Source organism: Chionomys nivalis, chromosome 9 (genome assembly GCF_950005125.1).
Source record: "Chionomys nivalis chromosome 9, mChiNiv1.1, whole genome shotgun sequence".
NCBI classification, from domain to species: domain Eukaryota; kingdom Metazoa; phylum Chordata; class Mammalia; order Rodentia; family Cricetidae; genus Chionomys; species Chionomys nivalis.
In genome coordinates this window covers 55,460,993-55,479,477 of record NC_080094.1, presented here as the reverse complement: position 1 = coordinate 55,479,477, position 18,485 = coordinate 55,460,993, and the positions used below count along the sequence as shown (strand labels likewise).

The window sequence follows — 18,485 nt, the reverse complement described above, 5'->3', positions numbered from 1 at the left end:
GGAGTGCAACCAGTGTAGGCGGGGCCGGCGGCACAAGGGTTAATGTCCGTCCCGCCCCGGCCACTCTGACTCAGTTTCACCAGAAACTAGAGGGGGAGGAGGCTGCAGATCTTCCGCGCACCCTGAGCGGGACGGAAGCCGGGCGGGATCTTCGGCGGCCCCACCCCGTTCACCTGCGCAGGTAGCCCGGGCGGACGGTAGGCGGAGGCCCAGCAGGTTCGGAGCATGTTTGGTGGCCGTCCGTGCTGTGTCCGGGTACGCGAGCTCCCGAGCAGTACCCATCTGGACGTCGGCGATCGGGTCCACGGATTGTGCGTGGGCGGATCGGCCAGCGTGAGCCTCCTCGCTCCCAGTGCTCCGCGCCCCTACCCGAGCTGATCAGGTGTGTCTCCTCTGTCTCCTCCCCTTCAGGTCACAAGCACCCTCGGATCCCGGAGGCCCGCAGTGTGAAGGTGACCCCCGCCCTGGGGAGGAGGGCGACGGCCCCTAGGAGCACGATGGCGGGCCGCCGCCTGACCCTGGCGCAGGCCAGCATCTCTACGGTCGGCGTGTGGCTCCTTTGCTCGTTTGGGCTCCAGGGCTCTGAAACCGCGCTGCCGTCCGCGCCCCCTGAACTTCCCGGGGGATCCGACTGCTTGACCCGCTTTACCAGCGGGGTGCCGGCTTTCGTGCTCGACACCGAAGCTTCGGTCAGCAACGGGGCCACCTTCCTGGGCTCCCCGACGGTGCGCCGCGGCTGGGACTGCGTGCGTGCCTGCTGCACCACCCAGAACTGCAATCTGGCGCTGGTGGAGCTGCAGCCAGACGGCGGCGAGGACGCCATCTCTGCCTGCTTCCTCATGAACTGCCTGTACGAGCAGAACTTCGTGTGCAAGTTCGCCCCGAAGGAGGGCTTCATCAACTACCTTACGCAGGAGCTTTACCACTCCTACCGCGAGCTGCGGACCCGGGGCTTTGGAGGTGAGGAAGGTTGCCGGCCTGAAGGGATGGGCAGGTAATGGAGTCTTGGCTAAGGGAGCAATAAAAAGGAGTGAAGGAAGAGAGTCCTTCATCGACCGCCTTTGAATAGCCGGTATTTTGTAAACAAAGAGGAGGGTGAGTGGAGAGGGGCCGCATCTCGGAGCCCAGGTTCTGGCTCCTGAACTCAGGATGTTGATTATAGATGGGCTGAAGGCCTGGCCCGGGCTGTGCCGACGGGAGAAATGAGATGACTCTCTAAGTTTCCCTGCTTCTCTGTCCCTGATAGGCTGAGTCAGGGAATGTTGATGAGGCCCAGTGACTAGGAAGGCACCCTGGGCAAGCATTGCCCTAAGCGCTTTGCGGCCTTGACAACTGAGCCTGACCTGGGAGTTTCCTCCAGTTGCTGGACAAGGGACAGCTTAGTGTCTCTGCCCTGGGACTAGATTGACCTGTTGCAGGTGGACCAATGACGCGGCCAGGCCCCAGACAGTACAGAACAAACTCAGGCAAGGTTGTCCTGAGGGAGAGGGACAGTGTTGTGGGTACAGTCCCCTTGAAGCTCCCCATGAGGGGTGAGAAGAATTGCTGGATGAGTCAACCTGCCGGTATGTGTATCTGATAGGTGAGGGATGTCAGCTGCCCCAGCAGGTGTGTGTGCCTGTCCACGTGAGCCAAGCAGGGCTGTCCTTGCTTAGGATATGGTAGCCTGGCTGTCTGTTCACCTTGTTTACTTCCAAGGACGAAGGCTAAGTGGGGAACAAGGATCCTCTTCTTTTGTCTTAGGAAGCACTGAACAGTCTGCTGTGTACAGGGCTGTAGCAGCCTGCTTCACCCTTCTCTCTTCCTGTTCTTAGGGGTTCTGGGCGGGAGGGGGTCACAAGGCATTACTTCTGCTACCTCCTCACATTTTCCTCTTTGTGCAAGTTCCCGTCTCTATGTCCAGTCTCTGGAAGAGATGCTGCTAGTATCTGCTTTTTAGAGTATGAAACTGAGCCTCCTGTGTTCTTTGCCCATAGCTGGCGTAGAGGTGCACGCCTTTAATCCCAGCACTCTGGAGGTAGAGGCAGGTGGATCCCTTACTCTGAGGCCAGTCTGGTCTGCAGAGTGAGTTCTAGGACAACCAGGGCTACACAGAAAAACCCTGTCTTGAGAAACAAAGAAAGGAAGGAAGGAAAGAGAAAAAGAAGTCATTTGCTCAAGTTAACATCCCTAAATAGTAAGCCTAGGCCTCAGCTCAGGCGTCTGCTCCAGGAGTCCTGTTGTGTTTTGCATGGGACCACCTTTGTAGTAGAACCTAGCACTCGGGTCTTTCCACGTGGCAGCTAAGAGCCCAAGTGAGGAGTGCAGGGGACAGGGCCGGTAGAGCAGGACCCTTCCCCTCTGGCCTTTTTTCTGAGCTAGTCGCTATTGCAGACTCAGGGTCTGCTCTTCTCTCTAACCTTCCAGCAGCTCTTGTTGGTCTCTGGGGACAACTGAGGTGGGGTTCTGGAAAGCAGGGGATGCTATCCGTGGACTAGGCTGGCCCGTGGAGTCTCACTAGGCCAGGGCTGGAGCCTGTTCTACAAGGAAGCGCATTAGTGTGGGTGGTGATGGCTCCTATTGGTTGTGGTGCCTTTTCTGTCCTGACAGAGGCTTGCAGGAGCCCTGCTTCAGGGCCGGAACTGAGCCTCTGGATCCTAGGGCCAGCCTTCCTCTTTCGGAAACCCCCAGTAATAGGGTAGGATGGATGGGGCTTCCCTGGGACATGTAAGGAACTGGGTTAGGCCATTCTAGGTCATCTCAGTGCTGCAGTACTCTGGGAAGCAGGAGAAGCAAGTGTGTTGGTGGCTCCACTGTCTGCCAAGTCTGCCTGGTAGGAGAGAGAGAGAGACAGAGAGAGACAGAGAGAGAGAGACAGAGAGAGAGAGAGAGAGACAGAGAGAGAGAGACAGAGAGAGAGAGAGGGAGGATGTGTCAGGATACCTGGGCCACTGATTCCTGTGTCGGTTGAAGGAATCCTTCCGAGGATGGATGGCTTTGATTTTTTTTCCCAGGCTATGGCCAGGCCAGATTCCATCCAGTTCAGTAACTTGTCTACCCTTTGTACATGCGCTGACCCCCATCCCCTGCACCTCCCTCCACTCAGGAGGCAGAGTCTGCATTTCCTGAGTCCATCCTGAGGCCTGGTTTTATGGCCACTCCAGCCCTTTGCTCTCTGGAGGAAAAAGGGAGTGGTAGGCAGGGTAGGGCGTTTGCCCCTTGGTCTTGGGGCTTGAAGAGAGCAGATAGGCCGGGGTGGAGGGGGCAGCTCCTCATTCAGCCCAGGGTCTGATGCATCACTAAGTGGGGCTAGGGGAGTGGATGCGTGTGTCTTGTCTGTCTGTTCCCCCAATACTACAGCTGCTAGTTCTGCACAGTGAGAACGGTTCCTCCTGGTCTGGGCTTATCCCTCAGGGTCTGGTGATGACAACCAAGCCCCTAGCCAGGGTTGTTTCCAGGTAACCACTTTCTGTTTCTCTTTGGCCTTCTTGCTCCCCTACCTTTTTGTGTCCCTCATGTCCCCCGCTTTCTAAGTGCCCTATTTTCCTTTACCCTAAATCCATCCTTGAGCCTCATGCATGTTAAGCAAGGCTTCCACCACCAAGCTCCAACCCTGGCCCTTTTTGTAAAACTTAGAGATGGGTCTCATCAGGCCAGCATTGAACTGGCCCTGCAGCCCAGGCAGTTCCAGAACTTACATCCTTCTGCCCCTGTCTTCCCAGTAGCTGCAACTACAGACCGGCGACACTAGGCCCAGCCGACATCCCTGGAACCCAGTTCCCATTTTCTCAGATTGTAGGTCTCAGTACTGTCTGGCATGGGTCCCTGTAAAACCTTTCTCTCCCATTCATTACCCTGTCATGAAGTTTTCTCATCTCTGTGACTCAGCCCTCTACAGCTGTCCTTATCACTTTGCTCTTTGAACACTTTTATACTCTACGTAACCCTCTGAAGTGCCACCCTTGACACACTTCTGTTTAACTTATAGATGTGTGCAAAAGCTTGCCAGCTCACGTTGACAGTCGTGAAGAGCTGGAAACAACTTTGGTGTATGTCAACACATCTTTTGATTGGATACTGTGATGCTGTTTTAATAATCATAAAACCGGGTCTTGAACTCACAGAGATCCTCCTGCCTCTGCCTCCCAAGCACTGAACTGGAGGCTTGTGCCACCACCGCCCAACTGTAATAATAAAACCAGGCTGGCAAGATGGCCCAGTGGGTAAAGGTGCTTGCCACCAAGCCTGGCAACTTGAGTTTGATTGCCAGGGCCCACTCAGTAGAGGGAGGGAATTGACCCCCATAGGTTGTCCTCTGACCTCCACACGCGTGCCTTGGCATGCCCATGCCCACACACATACGTGTTCTAAACAAACAGACAAATAAGTGTATGATATTAATAATAAGCCCTGAGGCAGTGTGGTTTAGGAAGGAAGGAAGTGGATTTAAATACTTTCCCTCAGTCTGACAAGGCTGTGACTTTCACGTATGAGAGCCAGCCTGGGCTACACAGTAAGTTTCAGGCCAGCCAGGTTACATTTCGAGACTCTGTCTAAATCAAAGAAAAAAAAATACTATCTTTTGATAGACTCTCTTTCCCCCACCCCTTCCCCACACTAATGGAAACATATGCCTTTACTTTAAGGAACCCTGGGTTTTGTTTTGGGGCTTTTTGTGGTTTTTTTTTCTTTTTTTTTTTTTTTAAAGATTTATTTATTATGTACACAACATTCTGCCTCGATGTATGCCCACACGCCAGAGGAGGGCGCCAGATCTCATTACAGATGGTTGTGAGCCACCATGTGGTTGCTGGGAATTGAACTCAGGACCTCTGGAAGAGCAGCCAGTGCTCTTAACCTCTGAGCCATCTCTCCAGCCCCTTTTTGTGGTTTTTTGATATTTATTTCTGTTTGTTGGGGGCGATGTCTACTCGTGGGGGTCAGAGGGTAATGTCCAGGATTCTGTTCTTGCCATTGTGTGGGTCCTGGAATCAAACTCAGGTCAGGCTTGGTGGCAGATACCTTCCTCTGCTTGAGCCATCTTAATGGGTCAGAAGTGGCATTTTAGATAGAATGTGAGCAATGGAGGAAGACGGACCTGGGTTCAAACCCCACGTCTAACATTTAAAGCTGAGTCATGGGGCTAGAGTTCAGCTCCCGACACCCATGTTGAATGAAAACTGAGCCGTGTCCCTCGGTGCCAACTTTCTCATCCAATCAGAGCGACAGTACAGGTATAGCTGGGTGCTTACGAGGGTGGTGGCCTAAATGTTAAATATTTTAGGCTTTCTGTGCCATACTCACATAGTGGGTGAGTGACCGCTCTAACGTGGCGGTGGGAAAGCACCCATCGGCAACATAGAACACAGGGGCAAGGGCAAGGCGGTGTTCCACCGTACAGGACAGACCTCAGCCCCCTCTGCCGGGGGAGCAAGCCCAGCCTTTGCGTGCTAGATGAACACTCCACTCAGCTGTGCTCCTGCCCCACACACGCTAGTCTGTATAATTTTCACATCTCGCAAAAGATGGTTTTCTTCTTACTCCCCTTTTATTCATTTAAAACTAGGACAGAGGGGTGGCCTGAATTCTCTGCTCACCCATGCTAACCCCTGACGGAGCCTGCTGTGGTGTCCGGCACACACTTACCGCATCCCCCAGATTAGCAGCTTTGTTAGGTAGTGTATCTCCAAGTCCGTCTCTAGCCCTAGCACTCTGGAACACCATTCATCTCCCAATGCCTGTTCATTCTGGGCACACGCGTGTGCGAGTGCGTGTGCATGTGTGTGTGTAACTTGCCTCAAATTCAGTTTTCCCGTGAATGAACCACAAGTTCTTTCTTTAATCCAGTTTCTTTTCTGCTTAGACTGGGTCTTCCTTCCCCTTTTCCAGAGCCTTTCCTGAGAAGGTGGAAGTGTCTGCCCGTAGGTGTTTCTCTAATTGTTCGTTACTTTCCTTGGCTGCCCTGTGGCTTAGACCCCTGCTTTCCTGAATCTCTTGCCCTGGTCTCTTACCAGCTCCATAGAAACTCTTCCAAACAGATAAAAGCTGATGCCCAGAGTAAGAGTACCCTAGCCCCTCCCACAGGAGTCCTGGACCTCTTCGTGCATACAGAAGTTCAGGTCTAGGGTAGCCGGGCTTCCATAGCTCCGCTCCACTGCTTACAGCCACTGTCTGCTTTCTTTCCATGCCACTATTTGTTTATGTTTGAATGTCCTGGTGTTGCCAAGCACCTGGCATCCAGCAAACTCTGAGGTTTGTCTCAGGCTGACCACTTCCTTACTGTCCACAGAAGTAGGCTTGGAATTTCCTGATTTCTTCTCAGTTTATTCCTTGTCGCTACTTCATAGTGTGTGTGTGCGCGTGTGTGCACAAGTGTACATGCATGTGGAGGCAGAGATGGGCATCAGGTACCTTCCTCATTTAGTCTCTACTTCTGTTGTTTGTTTTGCTTTTTGAGACGACAGGGTCTCACTTTGTAGCCCAGGCTGGTCTCTAAACTGACAGAGACCCACCTGTCTCTGCCTCTGAAGTGCTGGGATTTAGGGCAATCCCAGTGCCTGCCCAGCTCCACCTCATCTTTTGGGACAGGGTCTTTTTAGGAACTGCAGCACACTGATTCTGCCGTGGCCGTCGACTCTAGCAATCCTGTTGTCTCTGCCTGTAGTGCTGGGATTACACCGGTGGAAAAGCCACTGGGCCTCGCTTTTCACATGGATGTTAAGGATTCGAACTCAGAACCTCCTGCTCGCATCGCAGACACTTTACTAACTGAACCATCTGTCCAGCACAGTCTGTGTTTTCTACTCTAACTCCAAACAACCCAAGTAAAGGCCTCACTGTGCTCTGAACAATTTCATAAATTGGGGATTTGTGACTTTCTCATGTGGATTCTTTCACAAACATCCCCAGTTCTTCCCCATGATAAAGTTTTCTTTTTTGGATTTTCGAGACAGGGTTTCTCCATAGCTTTTGGCTCCTGTCCTGGAACTAGCTCTTGTAGACCAGAACTCACAGAGATCCACCTGCCTCTGCCTCCCGAGTGCTGGGATTAAAGGTATGCACCACCACCGCCCGGCTTCCCATGATCAAGTTTGAAAAACAAAACAGCGACTAAAAAAACCTGTCTTCCCTTGTGTTGCAAGCTTCCCTTCCTCCGGTAGCCGGCCCTCCGCTGCCTGCTCCTCCTTCACAATCCTTCATGACTGCTTATTTATACGACGTGGGATTGGCTCTTTTTTAAAAAAAAAATTTGCATAGCCAGGTATGGTGATGGCACACACCCTTAATCCCAGCACACAGGAAATAGAGTCAGTCTTTTTCTGTGAACTCAAGGTCAGTCTACGAAGTGAGTTCTAGGCTTGTCAGGGATACACGGTGAGGCAAATCAAAATCTGTGTGTCTCCAAGGTCAGCTGTTCTGTTTCTTGGGTTTTGGTGTGTGCCTAGCTTGTGCATGAAGTGTGTAGTGAATGTGTGTGTGGATGCTGGGGGCAACCTCAGGTGTCATTCCTCCGGTACCATCCATCTTTTATTCTTTGAGAACGGATCTCTCGCTGGTCTGGAACTCACTGAGTAGGCTGGGCTGGCCGGACAGTGAGCTCCAGAGAGCCTCTTGTCTCTGTCTCCCTAGCACTGAGATTGTAAATCCATGCCATTTCACCTGGCTTTCTGGGGACTGAATTCAAGTCCACGTGCCTGAAAAGCGACATTTTAGTAAAAGAGCGCTCGCCCCAGTTCTTGTTTTTATTGTTGGTTTTTTGTTTGTTTTGCTTTGTTTTGTTGTGGTTGTTTGTTTGTTTGTTTTTCAAGACAGGGTTTCTACGTGTAGCCTTGGAGACTGCCCTGGAACTCTGTAGACCAGGCTGGCCTGGAACTCACAGAGATCCGCCTCTTCTGCTTCCTGAGTGCTGAGATTAAAGGCCTGCACCACCACCTCTCTGCCTCTGTTGTTTTTGTTTGTTTGTTTTTGGCAGCGCCCTAACTCTAATCTTGTCGGGTGAAACCCAGGGCCTTTCTCACGCTAGTCAAGAGCTCAGCACTTTTCCACTTCTGTTTCTGACAGTGACAGTCATCCTGGATAATCTCCCAGAAATCCTTTACATCACTACTTATGCAAAGACCTTTCCAAATAAGGCCATATTCGTGGCTTCTGGAGGTTTCTGTGGGTGCAAGGACCCATTTTTGACAGGAATCCAGCTCTGTGCTTATCTCTCTGATATGACCCCTGACACTCAGATGAAGGAAACTACAAGCCCAAGCTATCAGGTCTAGGAAGGGTGTGGCCCCTGGAAGCCCCTTATAGCCAATGGCAGAAACACCCTATCCCATGATCCCTCACCCTGGAGCACCCAGACAGTCTGTTTCCCCTAGCACTCTGCTGATGGTCTCTGTCCACACTGGCTCCCCATACTGAGGAGTGGCGAGGAGTGAGCTTTTTTGCTGTGCTTGTCATGTGTGAGTGTATTCGTCACCAGTGTATGTCGGTGTGCCGCTTGGGCCTGGCGGCCATGGAGGGCATCAGAAAACCTGCAACTGGAGTTCTTGGTGGTTTTAACCACGATGCTGGTTAAGGTTTAACCACTGAGTCATCTCCCCAGGACCTCCCCTGCACCTGTTTGTTTGTTGTTTTTCAAAATGTGATCTTATGCATCCTAGGCTGGGTTCAGACTTGCTGTGTATCCTAGACAACCTTCTCATCCTCCTGCCTCCACCTCCCGAGTGCTGGGATTACAGGCATGCGCCAGCACTCCTGGTTGGATTAGCACTAGGAAATCTAACTCAGGTGCTTGTCAGTGCTAGGCAAGCAGTCTACCAATGGAGCTGTATTTGCAGCCCTAGAGGAATGGTTGGTGACTTTGTCATCACATCTTTTCTTATTTGGCTTTTAAAGAAACTGTTACTTTTTAAAGCAGTCAACAGAGTTACCTGCTTATTGTAGAAACTAAGAACAGACTGATCCCCCACCCAGTACATACACACACGGGCTTTTTTCCTGAATGAGATCAGACGGTATATGTACTCAATTATTTTCTTCAGACAATGTACTGCTCATACTGTGACTCCATGGAGAGCGAGGTACTGGCTTTGTTGCACACTCTCCTCCCTGTGCCCTGTGCAGGCTACCGAGTCCTAGGTTAGCCAACACCGCGATTGTTTACCAAGAAAGCCTTAGTCTGCCCGCTGACAGTTGATTTACTTCCTTTTCTCTCAGGGTCCCAGATCCCTCGAACCTGGGTGGGCATAGACTTGAAGGTACAGCTGCAGAAACCCCTGGTGCTGAGAGACCCAGACACAACAAATTGGCACCTGTTACAGGGTGACAGTGATGTCAGAGTACAGGTGAGACCCTGGGCTGCGCCCCTGGCCCCCCACAGCCTCCTGGGACGCCTTCCTGGGCAGTGGGCCAGCTGCTGGCTCATCTGGTGTTGGCTAGAGAAAAGATCAGGGTGCATTTGACACCAAGTCTGCGCTCTTGGGGGGCAGGTATATGGCTGGGAGGACCTGGGCTTGTCTAAGGTTGATGACCAGTCTTGTGTATAGAGAAACAGACCGGATGAAGTAGAGCTGTGGGGGCTTAAGGAAGGAACCTACCTCTTCCAACTGACACGAACTGACTCAGACCAGCCAGAGGACACCGCCAATCTCACCATCACCGTGCTAACCGCCAAGGAGACAGAAGGTGACTGGGAGGGGGCGTGAGGTGCCTGGAGCGCCCCTTGGCCCCGATAACCCTTCAGCCCTGATTCATGAAGTCTCCTCCATCTAGATTACTGCCTCGCCTCCTACAAGGTGGGCCGCTGCCGGGGCTCCTTCCCGCGCTGGTACTATGACCCCACGGAGCAAATCTGCAAGAGTTTCACGTATGGAGGTTGCCTAGGCAACAAGAACAATTACCTTCGGGAAGAAGAGTGCATGCTAGCCTGCAAGGATGTGCAAGGTGGGTGTGTCGCTGAGAGGCAGCTTTGGGGCTCAGGTGATGCTGCCCAGGGTGGGGAAGTGGGCTGAGGGTGTCCCCATCATCGTTAGTGTCTGACCGCGCCTCCTGTTATTTCTGTTTTCTCCCCCAGGAATCTCCCCCAAAAGGCACCATCCAGGTGGGTTTCACTTCCTTTTCTTTCTCTGTTTTCTCCCTGTGTCTTGGTCCTCAGCCCATACAACGACCATACTACCCCTTACTAACTCCCACCACCCCAGTCACATACAAACACCTGACCCTCCCAGCCCAGCTGCTCCCTGTCAGGATCTGCCCAGTTTACGTATAGGAGGAGCTGGGCTTGATGAAGAATGGGCTCGTGACAGAGGGACCAGGTAGATGAGGGCCCCTTGGCGCCCGCTCTGTGCCTGAGCGTCACCTCACCCCCATCCAGTGTGCTCGGGAAGCTGCCACCCCTCCCAGTTCCGCTGCAGCAATGGCTGCTGCATCGATGGCTTCCTGGAGTGTGACGACACCCTTGACTGCCCTGATGGCTCTGATGAGGCCACCTGTGAAAAATGTGAGCAGGGGAACAGCAGGGGTGGGGCGCCAGAGGGGAGATCCTAACAGCTCTCCCTTGTGCCCGAGGGATGCCCATGTTGGGCCCCAACCTCTGACCTTTCATCCCCCACAGACACCCGTGGCTTTGATGAGCTTCAGAGAATCGACTTCCGCAGTGACAGAGGTGAGTGCCTCCCGTTCCTCTGCGTCCCAGGAGTCTGCTGTGTGTGTAGGCTGGAGGCACACGGAACCTCCCCAGCTCTCCCGTTGAGTCTCGCGTGGCTGTGGCTAGCTTTCCCGATACCGCTAGGCACTCCCTCTCTGATTACTTCCATTGCCGTAGCCTCGCTGAACAAACACATCGCTAAGTCGTATGTGTTCGGGAAATTTCATAGTGCTGTCATACGTGGGAAGCCACCATGGCTTGACAAGGTGAAAACAATATTAAAAATGAGGGCCCTGGGGACTGAGGTTGGAGTCGGTAGCAGAGCCCCCACCTAGCGTCGCAAGGAACTGTTTGTGTCCCACCACCACTGGGAAAACGAAGAAATCCTGTGTTGGCTGGGGGGGGGGGGGAGTTCAAGGTCAACGTCTGCTAAATTCGCGCAAAACTATTTTTGTTGCTTCATAACTGTAATCCTGTGACTTGTTACATTACTGAATCGAAATGTAAATATCTGTGATTTCTGATGGACTTAGGCAACCCCTGTGGAAGGGTGCTCACCACTGCCCTCCAACAGGCGTCGGGACCCGCAGGTTGAGAATCACTGATTAAGCTAGCTATTCTCTCTTTCTTGCCTAATGCCCACCCCTTTGGTGGTCGGAATCAGAGACCTTGACACAGAATAGTTACACTGAAAAGGAAAACTTGGGGGGGGGGGTGCTCGCATGGAGAGACAGTGCAGTGATTAGGAATACTGGTTCATGCAGAAGACCTTGTTCCATTCCCGGCACCCTGATGACGGCTCACAGCCGTCCATAACTCCAGTTCCAGGGCATCCAGAGCACTGCGTGCGTGAGGTGCACAGCCATACGTGCACACAAAACACCCACACGCATGGAATAAAAAAGCAAAATAAAGCCACGGGCCAGTAGGGTGGTTCACTGGGATAGAGGCACTTGCTACCAAACTTGATGACCTGAGTTTGACCCTTAGGACTCAGCGTATTGGAAGGGGAAAGCCAACCCCAGGAGTTGTCCTCGATCTCCTCATGCACATGTGTGCCACGGTGCATGCACAAAAATAAATAATGTGACTGAGTATGTCTTTAAAATGTGGGCCCAAGTAGTAGCTCCCTTGGTGCCTAGGATTGATGTCCAGAGTCATCTTCCTTGCTTGTGATGGTACTACAGATGGGCCTTTGGTGAAGCCACACTGCCTTCAGCCTCGGGGGGGGGGGTGAGTTGTAGTCACGTGGGCCCTGCAGGGTGGCGGCATGGGTAGCTCCTTGAATTCACTTGTCCCTTTGCGTGCTCCTTTCCTGCAGGGTTCTGTGCAGAACTGCCAGACACTGGGCCCTGCCAAGAGAACATCCCGCGCTGGTATTACAACCCATTCAGTGAACACTGTGCCCGCTTCACCTATGGTGGTTGCTATGGCAACAAGAACAGCTTTGAGGAGGAGCAGCAGTGTCTTGAGTCCTGTCGTGGCATCTCCAGTGAGCGGAGTGGCAGGGTGAAGGGGACGATTTAGCTGGGCTGTGTGGATCACTTCTCTACTCAGTGACTTCAGAGGCAGTGGGAGAGGATGACACAGGGCTGTGGCACTCTAACAGCTGAGTCTGAGGACTTGGCGCTGACCCGCTTCTCCATGTCCCTTTGCAGAGAAGGATGTGTTTGGTCTGCGGAGGGAGAGCTCCGTTCCCAGCGTAGGTAAGTAAGCCTTGCTGTCTGTCAGCAGCCTGGATACATAGGTGTGTCAGTTCAGGAACTGCCGCACGCACCTGCTCTTGAATGTCTAAGCCGTGTTGAGAGGGATCCTGAGGTCAGCCAGAGTGTGCCATTGAGTAGTGAGGTCTGGCATAGGTAAACGAAGGAGAAACAGTGAATTGCCTGATAATTGTCTTCCGTCAGAGCCGCTCTGGGCTTCTGGAAACAGCTATCCTAAAGGTCTGCATTGGGTGTTCATCTGCTTCTGCCCGTGACATCCAGGGTCTTTGTCCGTTCGATGGAGTGAGGGTGGGGGGTCAGAACCAGACAGACCTTTGGCGCGCCTCATTCTGTCCATTCTCTCCCAGGTTCTGTGGAGGTGGCCATTGCTGTTCTTCTGGTCATTTCCATCATAGTGGTCGTAGCCATCCTGGGATATTTCTTCTTCAAGAGTAAGAGAAAGGGCTTCCGCAGTGACCGCCGCCGCCACCACCCGCCTCCCACACCAGCCAGCTCCACTGTTTCCACCACTGAGGACACAGAGCACCTGGTCTATAATCACACAACCCGGCCCCTCTGAGCCTGGGAGTCTTGCCAGTCTCACCAGGTCCTGCCTGCCAAGACAGAGGCTAGAACCTGGGAAAACTTGGGGACCAGACATTTCCTGCCTGCTTCCTGGGCTCACTAGCTCTGTCTCAGAAGCCAGGTCTCTGGGCGTCTCAGAGGATGCTCAGCTACACTCACTCGGGCCAGTTCTGGAGAAGGCCCAAGAGTCTGGGAGGAGCAGAGCAGCCTTGAGCCAGGAGACTGTACATAGAAGGACCTGTTTGCCCTGGAGCCAGAGGAAGTTGGTGTTTTTGTGTCCTGTTCAGAGATGCCCGTCCGCATCCAATGATGCTTGGACCTGGAGTGGCATCAGAAGCTGGAGGCTGCAAATGTGGCTTCCACGGCTGACCTTGCACTCGTCACAGTCCAACACTGAAGGATGATGTCCCTTTTTAGTTCGTGCTGTAAATAATTGCTTTGGGGGGGACCAGGGTCATAGTTCAGTGGTAGAACATGTACCCTGAGTTCTCTCCACGGCACCACAAAATGACATTAAATTAAAAAATAAAGGGTTGTGTTTTTGTTGAGTTCCTCCCTCCCTTTGCCCCCATCTCCACCCCTTAGTTGCTTCCAGAGCCGAGATGTAAAACCCATGAGCTGTCTCCTCAGCCTGGCTTTGTGGGGTTGCTGGGGGGGGGGGGGGGATTGAACTGTCCTGTCTAACCGGTTCGGCCTTTGGCCACCCTGTTTTGCAGGTTTTCCCACCTCTCCAGAAACTACTCTGGCCCCTCAGGGTGGAGCAGTGTCACCTTTGACCACCAGCGTGAAGGACCGTGGGAGGAGGGTGGTGCCCCTCACTCAGGTGTCCCTACTCAGGTGGGGTGAGGCTCAACTGTTTGGGGCCTTGAACCCCGGCCATCACTTCATGTTACCAGACACAGGCCATCAGTTACCTCTCTGCTCACCTGAGAGCCCTTGGCTCCTTCACAGGAATGCAGCCCCTCCCCCAGGCTCCAAGCTCCTGCCTAGTACCCACTAGATGAGGTACACCACTCCAGCTCACCCCCATCCAGGGCACAAACAGCTTGGAGGTACCAAAAGTATCCGGCTTTGTCCAACAGATTGCAGTGAGCTGTATGCCAGGTGCTGCCAGTCCTACACAGCTGATATTGTCAGGGTCGGCCCTGCTGCAATGCTACGCGCCAGCTCGGTACACAGCCCTCTGGTGAGTGCTAAGCACGTTCACAAGCCAGGGGGTTGACAGCCACGCCTGAGTTACCCAGAGGCTGGGGTGTTAGGACTGGACCGGAACCCTGGTGGGACGCCCAAAGTTCCCATTGGGGCCTAGTAAGCCAGCTCAGCCTACACAGACAAGCATAGCGCCACCTCCCTGCCCACCAGGAGAGTCCACCCTTTGGCGCCTCTCACTGGACTACCTCCCTGTTTTCATCGCTCAGCTAAACACAGAACCTTCGAGCAGTGGCCCAGGTGGCTGGCACTCCCTGCTCCACACCCTGGGTTTGCCAACAGGACCCCGAGCACACGGCATCTCTTTGTTTATCTGTCTGCTCGCTAGGTGGTGAGCTCCCAGGGTCACAGGTGGCTTCTGAGTCATCCCCGTCTCCTGCATGTCATGTTCCCTCTGTGACCTCAGCTAATGGTAGTCACTCAGGAAAGGTTGAGTACATGGCAGGGGTGGGGTTCATTCCTCTTGTTTCATTTCGTTGGCACAGAGTTTCCCCACCTAACCCCCTATTCTGCCAGCCTTTGAGGTTCAAGATAGACATGTTCCCTCTTTGATTCTTTGTAAAGCAATTACAGGGCTGATAATTAATGACCCAAAGGCTACCCCAATTGTTAGGAGACTGATCAACACAGTGAGTGCCTAGCAAGTGTTGGTCTGTCCCGGTGTGGGTGGTGAGGATGGTAGGCAAAACACCTTCACTATTACACAGGCTGCGGCAGCTAGGTGGAATCTCACAGAGGCCGCTAGGGGGCGTGCTTACCATTTACTCCTCACACCTGCTCCTTATCTCGGGAACTCTGCTCTGGGTTTCATCCTCCCCTGAATAGTGCTTTGTCATGTCTTCCTGACTCTGCGCTTGGCACGGGCAGTTGCCCCTAAGCAGTTAGTTGTCTGTGCCTCAGTGCTGCTCTGCCTCCAAAAAGCACCTTTAACCCATGCAGTGTTTAGTTCAAAAATCTTCCACAAACTATCCAGCTAAGCTCACTGTAGCCCTCACTCAAGCTACAGGTAGCTCTGTTGTATATGCAGGTGAACCATGCCTGTCCTTGTCCTATGTTTGCCCTAATATGTTTGGAAATCCTCAGGGCAGTGCCCCATGCTAGGTTCAGTTCTGTACACTAAGTATCCAGCTGTGAAGGTTCAAAAGACGGAGATTGACCGAGTCAGCTCCGGTGTGGCCTGTGGCATGCTTGCCCAGCACGCGGAGCTCTTGATTTGATTCCCAGCCTGGGGAAAAAAGAAGTGAGACGGTGAGATGGTTCGGCGGGCAAAAGTGACATTCCCACGAGACTGTGACTGTGTTTGATCCCGAGACCCCAACGTGGGAGAAGAGCCAGGCATGGTGGCATACCTTCCAGACAGGTGGTCTACGTGCGTGTTCCAGTCTAACCAGGGTGACATACATTTAATTAAAAAAAAAAAAAAGTGGAGGAAGAGATTCATCTCCTGCAGGCAATCCTCTGATCGCCACAGACTCCCTGACACTCTCATGCCCACGCGCACACCACACACACGGTAATAAGGCAGCTCTCATGCCCACGCTCATATCACACATACAATAATTAATAAGATAATGCTGAGATTTATTTTTTAATTAAGAGTAAGTGTATATGTCCAAAGGTTGGAGGCATTTCAGGACAGCCAGAACTACACAGAAAATCCCCCTCAAAAAAGAAAAAAGAAAAGAAAAGAAAGAAATAAAAATATTTTTAAATAAATAAATACAGATGAGCCTGGACAAAATAACAAAAGTCTGTCTCCAAAAAGGGAAATTCAGTCAAGGAGGTTTTATGGCATAGGCATTAAGTAGAAGAGAAAAGATCCTAAAGAGATGTTTGGGTTTAGCTTGGTTTGATTTTAATTCTCGTTGTGCATGTGCACAAATGTGTGTCTGTGGAGGCTAGAGAACAGCCTTGGGTTTCATTCTTCAGGCGCTGTGCACTCATTTGAAACCGGCTCTCTCTCTGGTCAGGAGCTCACCAATGAGGCGATGCTGGCAGGTCAGTGAGCCCCAGGATTCCACCTGTCTCCCCAGCGGTAGGCATATAAGCTATGCACCTCTATGCCTGTTGTTCTTACATGGGTCCTGGGGGTCAAGTTCAGTTCCTCCAGCCTGTATGGCAAGCACTTTATAGACTGAGCTATTTCTCTGGCCATGTTTTGGCTTTTCTTAAGGCAGCGTTCTCATTCTGAAGCACCGTCTGCGGCAGGATGTGGCGGCGCACACCTTTGAATTCAGTGCTAAGGAGGCAGAGACAGGTTGATCTCTGTGAGTTTGAGACCAGCCTGCTTTACAGAATGAGTTCCAGGACAGCCTGGGCTATGTAACAGAGAAAGCCTGACCATAAAAAAAAAAAGAATAAATAAAATAAAATAAAAAAGGAAGGAAGAAGAAACAGTTTGGGCTACAGAGGGAGTCCAAATCTGCCAGAATAGCTAGGTGGGACCCCCGTCTCAAAGCAAAAGGTAAAAAGGGACTGAGAACAGATGTAGGCCAGTGGGAAGCACTTGCCTAGCGGGTTAAAGACCCTAGAGTCAGTCCCCAGCTCCCCCATAAATAAATAATAATAAATATTAAATAATGCGCTGTTTTGTTTTTGTTAGCTATCACAAATCAGAGTCCCCCAGAAACAGGGAACCTCGTTTGAGGTTGTCTCCTGTCTCCATCAGCATGGTCCCTAGATATGTCTGTGGGGGCATTTTCTTCTTTAATGATTGATGGGGGAAGAAGGCTCAACCCACTGTGGGCGGTGCCATCCCTGGGCAGGTGCCTAGGGCATGTAGGAAAAGTAGAGGAGCGAGCCAGCCAGTGACTTCCTCCATGGTTCCTGCCTCTGTTCCTGCTTGCGTTCCTGCCCTCAGTGACAGACTGTGACCGGGTGTGAAAGTTGGTCCTGTGTTAGATCACAGCAACAGAGAGCAAAATAGGACAAATGGCAATTGTGATTTTGTTACAACACAGATGAACTTTGAGATTAGGTTAAGTGGGGTTAAAAACAGTATTTTTTAAAAGGCATATTGTGTGACTCCAATCATATGTGGCATCTTAGAGTATTTGAAATCACAGAGATGCAGAGCACAGTGGTGGTTCTAAGGAAGGTGGGAAGAGATTTGATTGGGTAGACTATTTCAGTTTTGTGAGGTGGAAAGAATTCTAGGAACGAATAATGTAATTGCATAACGGTATGATTACACTTAATACTCCTGAACTAGACCCCTAAGGAAAATTAAAGCCAGGCAGGAAGGTGCATCCTTAAATCCCAGCACTCAGGAGGTAAAAGCAGAAAGACTGTGAATTTGAGGGCATCCTGGGCTGCACATAAAGACCCTGCCTCAAAAAACAAAGTTTTATGCCCTTTGAATTTTATCATAATAAAAATAATTGGAACGGTGAGCAGGTGCATTTGAATGTGTGTGTGTATGTGTGTATGTATGTATGTGTGTGTGTGTATGTGTGTGTGTTGGTCTGGGGAGTTCCAACCATAACAAAATCACAGGAGTTTGTGGACGGGGACCCCACTGCTAAGCACTTGAGGATTGAGCAGGGAAAGGAGCAGGCCAGACTTTAAGGAGTGGATAGAGGCCACATTTCAGGAGGACACACAAGGAAAGGGAAGAGGCAAAACCAAGTCAGTTGGTCAAGATAACCTATGTGAAGGGCAATGCTGTGAAGGCTAGCTGAAGTAGCAGGTTGGCAGCCTGCTAGTGCTGTCCCCAAACAGTTACGCTTGTTAAATACTTGTCAATGTTACAGACTCAGGAAATTCCGTTAAACACATAAACACATTCATTCTAGCTTCTTGGGGGGATCTAGTAACCAGAGCCTAAGCTTTCAGCTTTAATCTCCATCATTTCCTCTCTTCTCACTCACCCTGCCTCCCCCACACAGAAGACTGAGCTCCACAAGTCGCTGGCCCTAGAAGTCTGAATAAATAATGACAGCCGGTATTGCTGTCTGGTGTGGCAGTGCCTTCCTGCTACAGCAACAGCAGCAAGTCAGCACCCGAGAGGTGGAGGCAGAGGAACCAGGAGTTCAAGGTCAGCTTCAGCTACACTTCAAGTTTGAGGTCAACCTGGGTTATGTGAGATCCTATCTGAAAACAAAATAAAGCAACTAAATAAATCAATTAAAATTTAAAAACCTTATTTCCCCCACTCCCCAAGCCAGTCATACCACTAGAGCAAACAGTCCTGAACGAGGACTGGTTTTGCCCTGTTGCACAAGACCACTCCTGTCCTCAACCAAGCACCGACTTCCCTGAGAAGGGGCTGTCAGTAGCCACACCAGGAAGTCTTGAACCCAGAAGGAGTGACTTGAGCCAAGGGGTACTGGGTGGGGATGGGAGGCAGTGAAGGGGATGTTTAATCCTCC

At 51.8% G+C, this 18,485-nt stretch overlaps 1 protein-coding gene across 2 annotated transcripts; it reads left to right on the top strand.

Moving 5' to 3' along the window:
* The first annotated feature begins 1 nt into the window (after position 1).
* Spint1 (serine peptidase inhibitor, Kunitz type 1) lies at positions 2–13,433 on the top strand. 2 transcript variants are annotated; one of them, XM_057780752.1, is made up of 11 exons: positions 2–181; positions 412–960; positions 9,190–9,317; positions 9,519–9,657; positions 9,745–9,915; positions 10,046–10,072; positions 10,346–10,471; positions 10,586–10,636; positions 11,940–12,110; positions 12,277–12,324; positions 12,690–13,433. In XM_057780752.1, the coding sequence occupies exons 2-11, from the start codon at positions 498–500 to the stop codon at positions 12,899–12,901; spliced, it is 1,536 nt and encodes a 511-aa protein (XP_057636735.1). In that variant the 5' UTR covers positions 2–181; positions 412–497; the 3' UTR covers positions 12,902–13,433. The 2 variants fall into 2 exon arrangements, with proteins under 2 accessions (XP_057636735.1, XP_057636734.1); XM_057780751.1 differs by having other exon boundaries at positions 2–255.
* Positions 13,434–18,485: the final 5,052 nt, after the last annotated feature.